We start from the raw sequence: 15442 nt of genomic DNA on the forward strand, positions 1-15442 counted from the left end.
GGTCAATTTCAAGTGAACAGATGAAACTGCTGAAGAAACTAATGAAAATTAAAAATGATGTAATAACTGTATATCATGCTGAATATTATAATAAAACATTGACACAGGGGAATTTTTCATGATACTGAAAAAAATTAAAGTTAGTTATAAAAAACACCCGTATTCGACGCCAAAAATCTAATTATTTTTTCACAAAGTAGAGGAGAATAAGAGTTGTGTGCACTAACTATTTCTTCCGAATCGTACAAAATTGTATTGGTGGAGCATATTTATGGACGGTTTATACCTTGGAAATCCAATTTGAATATTGTTGGCTATTTTTTTATTTTTGTATGTGTTCATTCACTTGATTCAAATAATATTCCAAAAAAAAACATTTGGCAAACATTAAAGTAACTGAGATCAAATTATTGTTTTTGCATATCTGTACGTCTTCATTCTGTAGTCCGGACTGACGTAAACAAAAACCATTTTTACCGGAAAGATTATTATAAATTGGAAGCGTTGATTACAATTTGTCATTGAATTCTCGATTTATTGAATTTAAATGAGTTCTCCGGTTTTATAGCTCAAGTATTAAAAACTCCCGGCCTATGAGCTTTGTCACTATAAAGTCAATGACTTGCATCCTATAATTTTTTAACGTATAATGCTTCCTTCGAATCGTTAAAATTTAAATTGGTGGAGCAGATGCAGTTTTAAGATTTTTTCAGAACTTGGTGTCAGAGTTCTCCGCACTTCAGCAGGAAGCTTATTCCTAGTCAAATTGTTTTTTTGTTGTAGAGAACGATCGCTTGCTTTTAAAGTAATGAATCATTCTGTTATGCAGTTTGCAATACCGAAACGTTTCCCCAGCAAAAATATCTGCATGAAATGCAATTCCTAAAAACACTTCTTAATTTCAAACCATTCCATTCAGTTACCAACAAATCTGCCAGTAAAATGGCAAATTTAAGTGCGAGGACCTGGTTATATATTATGCTACAACATTGGCCGAAAGAGCTTTCGAATTTGTCGAGAAGGCATTGAATGTTGCAACTTACTTCTCAAGAACGTTTGCAAAAATGCACCCGCTGTAATTTCTAAAGCTCAAATTGGAATCAATCTTTTTTTGTGAAATTCTGTTGTGTTCTTTCGCGTTTATTTAAACGGTTGGAAGTAATTTGGCAAAATCAAAACTTTGTCTCGAAATTGAAGAAAACGAAACCTGTTTTTCTAGTTTTCGATGCCAGCTTGTTTCGTTTGAGTTATTATCCGTTTCTCGCAAAACGACGAGGAAACGTTGTTTGTGTTTGGCAGCCTTTTTGTTTTTGATACAAAACACATGTCATCCGCAAAATGAATGCTTTCAACATCGCCATTTAAAATTCCTCTAAACCAAAGTAGCACAGGGAAGTGAGAGACCCCAAACCTTTTCTTGAGGAACACCTTGATTCAATGCCATCCCTTTTGAACAAAATGTGCGCATTTCACAAATTGCTCTTTGTCTGCAAGAAATGGCTCAAATTTTACAGCGTTATAGGCAAATCTGTAAACACGTTGTTTCTTTTAAACGAAAACTTTGTGCGGTATTGAGTAAAAGGCATTGGTCAGATCAATAAAATTAAAATTAATTTTTCAAGTTTGTCATGATTTTACTGTAAGGCTTTAGCTAAATGTAAAACAGTTTTTCGGACAGCATATACCTTGGAAATTGAACATCATTGGCTATTTTTTTTTAATTTTGTAAGTTTTCATTCACTTGACGCAAGAAAAGCCTTTCGAAAAAAAAGAGATTTGCGAACATTGGAGTAAATTAGATTGAACTATTTTTGCTTATCTGTATGTTCCATATCTGTAGTCAGGACTCAAATAAGCAAAAACCACTTTATTCGGGGGAAAACTTTATAAAATGCAACGGTTGAATACGAATTGTAAATTGCTTTCTATTGAAAACTTAGTTTCAATAGCTCAAGCATTGAAAACTCCCGGCATACGAGCTCTTTTAAAGTAAATTGCTTAGTAAAATTCGTTTTTGTCGTATTTGCTCTGAAAATGAAATTAAATCTATCTATTTAAATATGGATCTAAATAAATAATTTTTTTGCTTCAGTTATAGATAAAAACGAATGCTGCATCTCTGACCGATTCTCCTTTCTTAAACTTTTAAAATCCATTTTTTTAATGATTGCAAAATCTAACTTAATTTCGAAATTAATTTTAAGGTCATTATTTCTATCGATATCGAAACTTTTTTCCGTCCAACTGTTTCTTTTTTGTATCAAGGTCACGGTTAAATTAAATTGTTTGCAAATCTCATTCAGGCTTTGTTTTAATGGTTTGTTGCTTGCACTGCTGATACTTTTCCTTGACGACAGATTTTCAAGTGCATATTTCCTGAAAAGCAGAAAAACTACAAAACTATTTTTGTACAAAGTATTTTCATCTTTGTATTCTACCAGTTTAAAATGAAATTTTCTAAAAAAAAATCAAATCTGTTAAAGACTCACTCTAATTAAGTCATATTTTATGTACCAGGTTTTCTGTTCATTTAAATACTCTGGTATTTGTATGCATCAAAAATCAGGACCTGAATCCGTGTAAATGTCACCACTCAAGATAAAAAACATAGGTTTCGGAGAAATTTTGAGAAGAAACGAGCACAGTTTGATCAAACGGAACGTTTTTTCATTAGAAAATAATCATTTGCTAGATTGTTTGACATAATGAAAGTAATGTCGCACAATCTGTCCCAGTGTATATCTAATAAATATCTATTGTTAAAAGCAAAAATTCAGCAGACCTTGGCACGCAAACTTGGCAACCAAAGGCGTGACTAAAAACGCTGAATTTGTCGCAGTGCACTGTTGTTTGTGTGTTGCTTCTCTGATAACAGCTGCTCATTTTTTATACAATTTTCACTTGCACTCCCCTTAAAAAACGTTGAAGGAATTGTACCAAAAGGTGGCAACAAGAAATATGCGTGCCACTGAACCCAGTTTGCTGCACAAAAATTGAAAATAATTGCCTAAAGTTGACAAGTCCAAATCAACAAAGAAAAAATCTAATTAATAAAACTCCATTGTAACCAAAATGGTCAAAACGTCTAGCAAACGTCCATAAAGAATCCCAGTTGAAACGTGTTTGCAAGGAAAATGAGCTTTAAAAAGATTCTAAAACGCCGTACATGAAATTTCTCTCCCTTAGCGATCATTTTTTTGACATCTTAATGCGCATTAACAGAAAATCACTGTTCTCTGCTTAACTTTTTTGTTTGCCCTCAACGCTTCGTTTACAAGCTCTTTTCATCTGTTTCAAGCACACGCCAACCAAATTATCGATCAAGAAAGTCCACCAATACTAATTTTCCAGTGTTGAACAGAAACATCAATAAGCTTAGAGCAATCGAAAATAGAGCTTTATATAACTATTCTTACATTTAGAGTTCCTAAATTTTTGAGCCCCTAGTTTGTTGTTGAGAAACACGAAGTTGAAAAATTCCTGTAATCCTTCCAGTTTATGTGATAACTTTCTAAAATTCAATCGGCCAGAATTGGCCGTATAAACTGAGCACATACTCGTGGCCTCATCTAGAGCGGTACCAAACAATCAAAATTTGATGCATAACTACTGACGATGCAGGTTTGTGCTGTGCTAGTTCAGCCAGGCCGAAGAGCGTTCCAAGTGCCGTTAAAGAGAATCCAGAAAAATTGGAAAACTAAATTTAGCTCAATGTGGTATCATAAAAGCTGCCGATTGTATCAACGCTAAAATGCATCTAGATATGTGAAAGAGAAGAATATAAAAGGCATTTACAACAATGTATACGACGAAGCAAATTTACATTAAGTATATTTATATTAAGTCACCAATGATCGTGATATGCTATGCTCGATTAAACTTGCAGTTGGAAAATTGTATCAAAACTAAAACAAAACACGTCTAAGTCAACTATCATTGTAAAGATAAAGAACTCGAGGAAAGGAATTGATAGATTCATACATACATACACCATCACTTGCACAAACAATTAACATTGTTTTCAATGATTGAATGTCGAAAGGGGCAAAGAACGGAACTCTTTCAGGTCCCCAGTTAAATTTTGTTCACCTTTATAATTGCATAAGTCAATTGTAAAAGTCAGTCCTGCCTCTTATTAGGCTACCAGACCGTAATCAATTTAAAAATACACACTATTTTATTCACACGGGCTTATGAAATTGTTTACCTGGGAAAATGAAAGTTCTAAATCAACACAGAATAGAAGAATACAAAAGTCACTTCCAAATGATCATTAAAATGCTACATTGAAAATTCAACCAAAACTGAGCTTGCTGTCTTTTACAGTAAAATCCGAGTAGTCAGCCAGATTATCCTAATCAACCTCTGCTGATTAAACAATGTCGCCATTATACTTCAAAACATTGTGGTGAAATTTTGTATAATATTCAAAAGGCAATAAATTTTAGTCAAAAAGTGAGAGTTTTACAGAACATTTTAAACTGCGAGTCGTCTACTGATACTGAGTACTTACTAAGGTATTCTGCAATATATCAAACGCTCAATTCTCACTATGAATCTGGCTTTGAATTCTTTGATGAGTTTTTATTTATAGCTGAGTAAAAGACAGCTCAATTGTTAATCAAACAGAACTTCGGCACAGTGAAAGCTGTTCAAGGTATTCCTTTCAGAGCTTTTAAAGCGTTCAATAATTTTTTGAGCTTTCAACAAGTATACTAGATCAACTCATTTTAGTCCTGTTCATTTATTTACACGTCAGTTGAAACAGTGGCGCTGTTCTGTTGTTTCACTGTATTGTTGCCTCCTCCCCCTCTCCCTCCACCAGATGGTTGATGCTGCGCCGGAGGCTGAGATCTGGCCCGTGGCCCTCCTCTATATTGCATGTTTGTTGTTGGCATTCCTTAAATATAGCTTAATGGATTTCTCGAACGATCCAATTTTTTACATCACCTTTATTTCCAGCCATAATTTTATTTAAACATAACCTACTAATAAAAAACTGTCTAAAAAATTAGTTCCAAATAATTACTGCTCGATTTGATCGTAGCCTGCTTTGAGCGTTCAATAAGTTCCTGTCAAATGACGTCATTAAGGGTTATTATAGATCAATGATAGTGTCAAAATACCAATGATAACAAAGACTTAAGAAACATCAAAAGTGGTTTTTCTACAAATTGCCTTCAAATAGCCATCAGATTGGGAGTATCCCTATTTAACTAACTCGTCCTATTGAAGTAAAAGAGGGATTGACGTCAATTTGAGACCAAAAAATCAAGGGTGACCAGAGAAGTTCATGCGAATGAATTACAACTTGCTCCAGCAAGTGCGAAAATTAACGTCACACACGAAATCTTGTCGAAAGATTGCATGAATAAATGAAAAAGTCTCATGACGTCACTGATTGTAAGAGGAAATCTACATGAAAAAACATAACCGGCAGAATGCCGGAATAGCTACGAACGAAGACTTGCGTGCCGTAAAATAGAGATAAAAAGATCTAAATTGAAAAAAAATCCACGCCGCTTAAAAAGCTAGGTAAAAACATTCCACGATAAATTATTAAGGCTTGTTAAAATTCATTCCGCAGAAGCCTTTTATTAGGGACCTTTACTGCACATAGGAGTTCCTTTGACCTCAAACTAATTAAAAACATAGCCTGCAGATTGCCGGAATAGCTGCGAAAGAAGACCTGCGTGCCGTATAATAGAGATAGAAACAGATTCAGCTCCAAATTGTAAGAGGAAATCTACATGAAAAAACATAACCGGCAGAATGCCGGAATAGCTACGAACGAAGACTTGCGTGCCGTAAAATAGAGATAAAAAGATCTAAATTGAAAAAAAATCCACGCCGCTCAAAAAACTAGGTAAAAAACATTATTCAGCGATACATTAATAAAGCTTGTTAAAATTCATTCCGCAGAAGCCTCTTATTAGGGACCTTTACTGCACAAATGAGTTCCTTTGACCTTAAACAAATTCAAATTAAACTTAAGTTTTAAAGTGCAAAAGTCATTTTATTGAGTGAGGTAAGTCACGTATGATCAAAATTTAATCACGCAAATAACCTCAAAACTTTTGGTAAAGCGAGTGAGAAATGACTTCACGCGCGCAAATGCCGTTAGTGAGAGGAAGAAGTCATTCAGAAAATTTGACTTTTCCAGCTTTGCTGTGTGAACAAATGTAAAACGAAAAAAAGGCGTCAGACGACGAAACAAAAAAAAAACAAGAGCACCGCAATATAGCTTCGCTCAATTTACAGCTTCGCAGCTATAAAAAAACTTAAGTTTTAAAGTGCAAAAGTCATTTTATTGAGTGATGTAAGTGACGTATGATCAAAATCTAATCAAACAAATAAACTTAAAACCTTTGATAGAGAGAGAGAGAGAGAAATACGTCACGCGCGCAAACGCCGTTAGTGAGAGGAAGAAGTCATTCAGAAAATTTGAGTTCAGCTTTGCTAAGTGAACAAATGTGAAACGAAAAAGAACTTCAGACGAAGAAACAAAAAAGCAGGACAAATCCTGAAAAACAATCAAAAGAATTGAATGAAAACTGCGAGCTAATGTACCTGACCGAAAGATCAATTGAACAATCCCAGCTTGAAATCAAATTTTATCAAAATATAGTAAAATTCGTGTTATCGAGAAGTTGGAAACCACTCCATTGCCCCTAGCAGCCATGCAGTAGCATACTACCAAGCCCTAAAGGAAGTTGGCTGGCCACTTAGGCCAAAAAAAACAACAAGAAAGCCACCAGAAACTATGCAGTAACCTATTTTCGGACCCTAGAGGAGATTCCTTGGTCCTTGAAGCTGGAGCAACCTAAAAAAATTGCAAGTTTATAAATAATTGCTATAATTTGTGATATTAAAACGTTGAAAACCATTCCATGGCCCATAAAAATCTGTCAGTAACCCACTGTCAAACCCTAGAGGAAGTTTCCTGGCTCCTGATGCTCGAAAAAGTTAAATAATTGTAACAAATGTTGAGTAAGCTTAAAAAAATGGTAAAATTCGTGATGTTAAATTGTTGAAAACCATTCAATTACCACTAGAAACCATAAAGTAACCAATTGTGAAACCCTAGAGGAGGTTCCTTGACACCTAGAGCTGAAAACAACAAAATTACAAAAATTTTCAAAAAATTTAAGACACAATTTTAGACTGGTCCAACAAAAAATTGAAAAATGACGGAAAAACGCATAAAAACCCAAAAAATTGGATTAAAACCTTCCCAGACAATTAAAACGCGGCAAAGGGCCTCTAATAAAACTTGATAAAGCTTCATTTGTTTATCCCGTTTCGAAAGCTAAAGTCATAAAAAAAGGTATGAAAACCTCTTACAAAAATAAAAAAACATACAGAGCACCAATACACTTCAATTCTTGGATTGCAAAAACCAAGAGCACCGCAATAAAGCTCCGCTCAGCTTACAGCTATAATTAGAAATAGCCGGACAAGTCCTGAAATACAAACCAAAAAATTGAATCAGTTAACAATCTGATAATTCACATTTATAAGTTAACATCAAAGTAAGACAGTCATCAAAGTCCATTAATTAAGTGAGAAAACTCAAGTGAGCAAAACACTGACTGTATGTATCCTTCAGATGGAAAAAAAACGAATCAACAACCTTGTGGGAAACAATGTCATAAAAAAAATATGCAAAAATAAAAAAGGCAAAAAATCAGATTATCTTTCAAAGTAAAAGAACCCCATGACTACCTGCCCAAATTCTTAACTACAGCATACGAGAACACTTCAGAATTTCAACCAATGAATCGTGCCACTAATTAGACTCAAATTCATTAAAAAAAAACATCAACTTTGAATTTAAACAAATTAATCGATTAAAATGATTCATATAAACATCCTATGAGACCAGTCACTAATGAGGTTAAATGGTACGGCAACAAAAGTACATAAAGTACTTGCAAAACTCAACAGTTCATATACAACTTTCGAAAACAATGTAAACTTTCAATAATATTTTATGCCAACAAATAGTCAAAAAAGCATTAGCTGACTGTTGATGAAATCACGCAATTGCTAATAGGCTCAATTACAACACATATGTATCATATTAATTTCGATAAAGAGGAAAAACATTCAAAACAGAAGTCAAATTACCGCACACAAAAAATCTCTAAAAAATAGTTCAAATTTGTTTAAATACGAACTTCTCCACTTTATAAATTGAAAAAAAAATCACGTTTCAGACCTACGCGCTTTTGACTCCCTTTACTACTTCAGCCTGATTAAAATGACCACTCTAAATTTATTTTTCACTGATGTGAAAAGGCCGAAAAAAGAGTGAACAGATCTTAAAAAACATCCAATTGCTTTGGATTGCAAAAAGGCAGTATAAAAAACTAGACCTACTAGTGACAAACACTGGATTGGAAGTCAGAAAAAAAGCCGATCAAAAAACTCGATAGATATCAAAAACCAAAGTCAAAGTACCGCATGTGTCACAAAAATTCAGTTAGTTTCTCTTAATGTCTCTTTGTCTTGAATGTTTAATGTCTTCAATGTCAATGTAATTTTTGATCAGACACCGTTCTCTCACTCTACTTTAAAACTGGAGCAAAAAAATTTACAGGCACAAAACCAATAGCTTTTTTTCTCCACTTCCTGTATTGAAGTGGCCAAAATTGCTTCTCGAATTTGACTTCGAAAATGAAGATATGCGAAGAAATCTTTAAAAGACAGCGCCCCAATACAATTCAAATTCTTTAAACTACGAAAATTCTTTCAAATGCAAAAACAGCAGGACAAGTCCTGAATTACAATCGAAAGAAGTGAACTAACTGATGACCTAAGCAGAAAAAATTTCCACCAACACCAAACTTTGACAGTCAACAAAGAACAAACCTAAATGCGCCTAAATTAAAAAAATATAAAAATTAAAACATTTTTCTCCAAGACAAATGTTGTAAAATTCATCAATAACAACACTATTTTAAACTATTGACAATGCGAAACTTTGGAATGCGAACACTACGCCAATACCTAGCAGAAACCAATAGAGGCAAATAAATGCGGCAAAAAAAAACATATTAAATCCGAATAATAAAAACGCATAACTACATACTTAATTTCTTAACCACAGTATACCACGCAAACGAATTGTCATAAAGTACAGTTAGTTTCTCTCCATGTCTTTACAGTCTTTTATTAATTCGATTAGGTGAAAAGCGGACAAAAAGAACCCCAAATAAATGCAAGATTCAAAAACTCAAAGCGTTTCAACAACAATTGTTATCTAAGTCATCTCAGAATAGCAACCAACCGACATCAGAATAAAAGCAATAACAACGCCAATAATAACAACCGGATAATAATTCAAAAACCCACAAAATACTTCTAGCAGGCAATGATTACACTAAGATGCAACCGATGAGACGTATCATTAATGTCATAAAGGTATCAGACGAAAAATGAACAACAAATACATGCAAAACTCTAAAAATTAGCTAATATTTTATGACAGCAAACAGTGTCAAAGTCATAAATCCCCTAGCTATGAATTTGAAGCCTTAGTAAGGTTCTCTTATTCTTTTTGCAGGCGATGAGACCTACCCTTACTGAGACTAATTGATAAGAGAACAAAATGAACAACAGTCAAAACTCGAAAGTGTTTAAGTCACAGAAACGATTAGCTATGAACTGACAGGCTTGCTCCATTCACTTATCGTCATTAGCATCCAATTAGTCCAACCGTTAAATGGTCTAAGCGATAACAAAAAAAGAAATACGGATAACACTAAAAAGAAATCAATTATATTTTATGACAAATAGTGTCAAAGTATTAAAAAAAACAATAGCCGCCGATCAAGGGAATCAAGTAATAGCAAATAGGCACAATTAGAACACATGTGTACAATTTGATCAGAATGCAAGAAAAAATACTGAAATCAGACGCCAGATCGATCAAATCAGACGGAAAAAATCACACCTCAAACCTACTCGCCTTTCTGCTCCCTTTACTAACCCAGCGTCACTAAAATCACCACTCTAATATGACAGCATTGACATCCAAAAATCTGTGAACAGATCTTAAAGACGGCACACCAATACAATCCAAATACTTCGGATTGTACAAAACCGAGAGAAGACCAATAATAGCTCCAATCAACTATCGCAGCTATTTAAAAGGACACCAATTTCGTTGAGCCTAATATCTGAACTTTAGAAGTAGCTTGCCATCAATTAAGTGCAGCAGCTTAGAATCGTGAATGAGAGAAATTTAGATCACACCAAACTTATAGTCAAAAGACGCAGAAATCACTCTAAGAGTAAAAACGGTCAACCGGAAAAATCGCATCGAAAACAAACGCAGTAGAATACAGGAAACAAATCAATGGTCCAAGCAAAAATACTCTAGAATAAACAATGCAGAAAACAGTCAAGTTGAAATGAAAAAGGATAATAAAAAACAAAATGTATATCATCCAATATTACATATATAACAAGAAAAAATTTGGAAACGCAGACAAAACTGTTTTAGTTTTCAATAATTGTAATGGCGGCTGATCGGTTGGGTGGGTGATTGGGTAATGTATTAATGAGGTAGATGTTAGGTAGGTATAGCTGACATTCGTTCAATGGGGTTAGCTTTGGTATTCACTAGCTTAAGCTTAAGGGGCTTATGTTCACTGGTGAGGACTAAAAGCCAACTATCAAGAAAAAAACTGTGAAAAATTGCATTAAAAAACAACATAACTAATAGAATTTACAAACTTTGAGAGCAATTAAGTATGCTAAAGAGCGTAGCATTCGGGAGGTTTATCACTCTCCCATTCTCGAAACCTTGAGTATTGGTTAAAAAATAAATCAACTTAAGTCGGACGAATTGCTATCGAACGTTAGGCAGGGCTATTTAATTTCTAGAGGGGAGTACCTTAGAATATTTTTTAATCTTGCAGAAATGCTGACCCCAGAGGGGTTCACACCCACAACCCTTAGAATAACAGTGAGGCATCTTAACAACTACGCTAGAACGGCTTTGTTCTCTTTCGCTCACAATTGCTTTTATATTAAAAACAAACAAAGAATGAGAGACACTAAATCACTCAAAAATGAAGCACACGCTTGAAAAAGACACTTATGAAGTCAAAGAAGGTTTTAGAATAAAACCGCAAAAACGGTCAAGCAAAAATTGTGCATAAAAAAGACACGTTCACAATAATTGCCTCACACTTCGTTCGCGAGCAACTAATAATTCATATAAAAAATCCTCCCGAAAAGTGGAGTTCATGCTTGCGCATAAATTTATCAATATCCGCAGAGGATAGGTTCAATAAATCCAATATCAAAAGATTAGTCTCAAAATACAATGATGGATTTAGCTTTTTAGCTTTACAAGGATTAAAACGAACTAAAAAATTAAGCACAAGGAAAATAGTTCAACAAATTATTATGCGATAGAAATCAAAAGCTTCGTGGAAGATAAAGGAAAAAAATTATGACACTATTTTTTGCTAATGAAAAAAAGCAAATTTCAATTTTTTTCCGGGTGTGTATCTACCTTGTCTCATCTCTGCACTGAATTGGGGCCTGAACTGAGGCTGAGATTGCATCGATGGCCGTCCTCTATTACCATCGCCCCCTCCTCCTCCCCCACTTTCTCTACCCATCCCTTCGCGTTCCAACTGAGGTCTATCGTACGGCCTCATTGGACCCTGTCGGGGAGGGTGATGTTGTTGATCAGATCGTCCGCGGTAGCTGCCATTGTTGACAATCCCAGGTCTACCTCGGAAATCGCCTTCCGACTCCCGTCTTGGATAGTTAGCATCATCGTGGAAATCTTCCCTATTTGGAGGGGGAACTTGAAAATGAGGCTGCTGAGGCACCATAGGCTGTCGCAATCCTTTTTTATCCTGCAACTTTTTATCTCTGCTTTTATCTTTGTCTTTCTCTTTTTCCTTTTTGTCATCTGAGTTCGAGAAGAATCTATTTCTGAAGTTTTTCAACGAAGGAGATTTCGAGCGCTCGTTCTTTTTAGGTCGGCCCAGTGAATTCGTGTTCTCCTTATCGGGGTGATATTTCACACTACTATTAGAATCAGATTCAAAGTTCTGGTGTACTTGATCTCTACCACCGATGCCAACATTCACATCAGCGCCAATCTCCAATGCTTCCCCGTCCGATCCGGTGTTGTCAATGACCTGAATCCCTTTGGATGCGTTCCTCAAAATTGAATTGGGCGGTCCGGTAGTAGGAGTTCTGCTTTTCGGGTTCTTGGGTTTTTCTTTCGGGTCAAATGTGATGCTTCGCCGACTAACTGGACTTTTCAGACTCTCTTCGTTGAAATTAAAGGCCGGGTTGCGCTCAGCGTCACTCTTACTCGATTGATGATGAGGCACAGTGGGAGACATTAAACTGTTTCGATTATTATCAGGTTGCAACGGTACAGATTCGTCGCTCACAAAACCATTTCGCGGATCCGCATCATTTGTGAATGGTTCCGACCGTCTACCAGGGCCCAAAGGCTGTCGCATTGGATGACTATCGCGCCCTGGCTGGCTTGCAACGGGGTGTTCCAAAATTGCATCATTAGTGGGGCTTCGCATATCACTAGATGCACTTAATCGACTTGGTTGTTGTATTGGTACAAATCCTGGGCGTTGTAGGGGTTGCCTCTCCCATGCAGGCTTTGATCCTTCTGGGGGCAGACTGCTTCTCTGTGCATTGGGAGGAGGAGGTCTTCTAAAATTACCTCGATCCCCTAATTTTTCCTGGAGAGCTAAGCCTGGTTTGCTCGCTTCTAAGAACTTCTGTCTGGCTGCATTGGCCGCGTTCTCATAAACAAGCTCCATGTCGCTTTCAGTTTTCTCATCTCTTGAAGGACTCAATAGATCTTCCCTTGGTATCCTTTCCCGCTGAACTGGACTCAGTAAATCTTCCCGTGGATTCCTTTCCAAACTCGGTTGAACAGGCGCTGGACTTAGCATCGATTCCCGGAAGCCTCCGGAACTAGCACCTCGAGGTTGAATTGAGTTTCGCATGGTAGAGGAATCCGGTTCATCTCTGGAACTTCTCATCTCGGCTCTCAAGTTGATAGATGCTTCCCTAACGCCATCGCTTGAAGAGCTCGAGATAGTAGGAGAATGCCTCGTCTTAGCCAGCATGTTATTGTCGCTCATTTCCAAACTTGTGCTATCTGGGCGAACATCCAAAGGCCGCTGCTGTGGATTACTGGAATTCAGTTCACTTGAGCTAATTTTGAAAATTTCAGGAGCAGGCTGCTCCTCGGGTGACTTCATACGTGTAACACTGAACCCAGAACTTTTCCCACGAATCGGCATCCTGGAATTGTTATCTTGCAGTTCTCTATTCTGTTGACCATAAGAGTTCTGTTTTTGATGTATTGGTGCTGGATAGCTTTGATTTTTGCTTATATTTCTATTGTCATCATTGCCTCTGCCATAGGAACTCTCCCTTTCATGAAACGGCGCTGGATAATTCTGGCTCTGATTAAAATTGCGATCAGGGTTATTATTTCTGCCATAAGAATTCAGTCTTTCATGGTTTTGATGAGGGTTAAAATTTCTCTGCTCGTTGAACTGGTTTTTTGATACCATCTGTGCAATAGGAGACGACATCGATTTAGGAGCTGAAACACTCAAAGACACTTCGGGTTTAATCAAATCATCAAACGGTTCGTTCTTCGAGTTGAAAGACATAACTTTGCCTCCGCTAGAGGGTTGCAACTCAGGCAGCTCTTTAACAGCAACTTTCACAGGCTCAATAGCATCTTCATTTTCAATTTCAGGCTCAGTGGAAATATTCAAGTTGTTGCCCGAATTGTAGGAATAATCCGACTCGAACCCTCCAACAGATGAACTCTCAATTGAGTTTTGTTTCTGATGTGAAGGCAAATGAGGTGTCGAAACTGCTCTTGATCGATCGGGATCGTAACCATGTGATTGGTTGCCACCCTTCTGGGGTGCCCCAACTCTCCTATTCAATTTACTATTCACCCCTCCCGCAACGGAGTTCGCTCTACTTCTCTCCTCGGGTCGACTTTCATGCCGACTATCAATTGCAGTGATTTTGAGCTGTGATGAACTGTTTGTCAAACCCGCAGAGCGCAGATTGTCGTAGGAATATTTGGTTAAAATAGCCGAAGATTGACTGTTCGGACCCGCTGCTGAATTCAAGTTTGAAGATGGGAATGGACTTGGTTTCTGTCTGTTTAAATCAGTCTGACTCGAGTCTTGAGTGAGAGGTTCGACGCTTTTGCTTCGTCTATTGTTTGAGTGGAACAATCTGAACTCGAGACACTTCGTGATATGTTCCTGAAATTATAACAAACGTCCACGTAGGCTGAATGTGAAATTGCCTTCAAATTTGATCAAGGCGTTATCATTCACTGCTCAGCGACGTCACTGAGAAATCCTGCGTTCGACTTTAAACACGAGCTTTGCAAGTTTTAAAATCTAGCATTGCAGGGATCCGTCATCATTAGACTTAGAGTAGGTATTTCAAACTTTAGATCAATTTTTGTTACGACCCTCTTGAGGGCGGAGGAACAATATGCTCAAATGGGTTTTTTTTTGTTCCGTGAATTCTCGCCGCTCGATATATTCATCGTAGAGAGTTGAGACTGGTATCATTACAAAGCTCGTCCAGCGTAGAATATGGAATTAAAAAGATTTTTTTAATTTTCGTTTTCTACAGGGAGTTATCGAGGTTTAAACTTCTGAGAAAAGAAGAGTGAATTCACGTTGTTTTTATTCACATTTTCCGGAATTTTTGCCTAAATTTTCGTCAATTTTGCTAAAATTTGTTATAATTTTTAAGAATAATGTCGTTGATTTTATTTTTGAAGACGAACAAGCATTGTTGATTGTTTTGATTTAATTTTTTTGGTCAAAAAATCTGGATAAACATTTCAAAATTTAGCCTTTTTCATCAAAAACAGCACGAAATAAGCTACTTTAGTCCACTTTGAATAAATTTGCCGACAGTACACCCCCAAACAACACTCATACAATCTTTGTAGACTCAGAGGGGGGCTATTTCTACTTCAGAGTCCGCTGAGAGTGCACTGTAGTTAAAACTTTGCCGTTTTTTGCTAACTTTACTCGTTGATTATCAAAAATGCAGAATTTATTTTGAGTTTTCAAATAACAAATTATCTATATCTACAACATTCGAAAAACCAATTGTTCCTAACGGACAATAAGTATTAGCAGGGCTAGTTTTGGGCCATTCTTGGACTGTTACAATCCAAAAAAAATCGGGTTGTAATCAGTCGGTCTTTTTTTTAAAAAAAGACTTTTTTTAATAATAAAGAACAGAACATACCAAATCAACGCTCAGAAGTGATAGGTCCAACCAATTCTCTTGCTAAGCAGCTCCAAGCTAATGCATTTAGTTTTTTAATTGAAAGTTTATGGTCGTTTCTTTTTTAAAAATATTTGACTTTTCAATA

At 36.2% G+C, this 15442-nt stretch overlaps 1 protein-coding gene across 2 annotated transcripts in view; it reads right to left on the reverse strand.

Moving 5' to 3' along the window:
- Nucleotides 1–3684: 3684 nt before the first annotated feature.
- Nucleotides 3685–15442, reverse strand: part of LOC142336269 (uncharacterized) — a 556260-nt gene continuing 544502 nt past the window's right edge. For both annotated transcript variants that reach the window (XM_075384964.1, XM_075384965.1), the window contains 2 exons: nt 11531–14303; nt 3685–4900 (listed from right to left, as the gene is read on the reverse strand). In XM_075384964.1, coding sequence (XP_075241079.1) covers nt 4749–4900; nt 11531–14303 — 2925 coding nt within the window. In that variant the 3' untranslated portion in view covers nt 3685–4748. The remainder of the gene's footprint in view (nt 4901–11530; nt 14304–15442) is intronic.

This window comes from Convolutriloba macropyga, chromosome 3 (genome assembly GCF_964194025.1).
Source record: "Convolutriloba macropyga chromosome 3, txConMacr16.3, whole genome shotgun sequence".
NCBI lineage: Eukaryota > Metazoa > Xenacoelomorpha > Acoela > Convolutidae > Convolutriloba > Convolutriloba macropyga.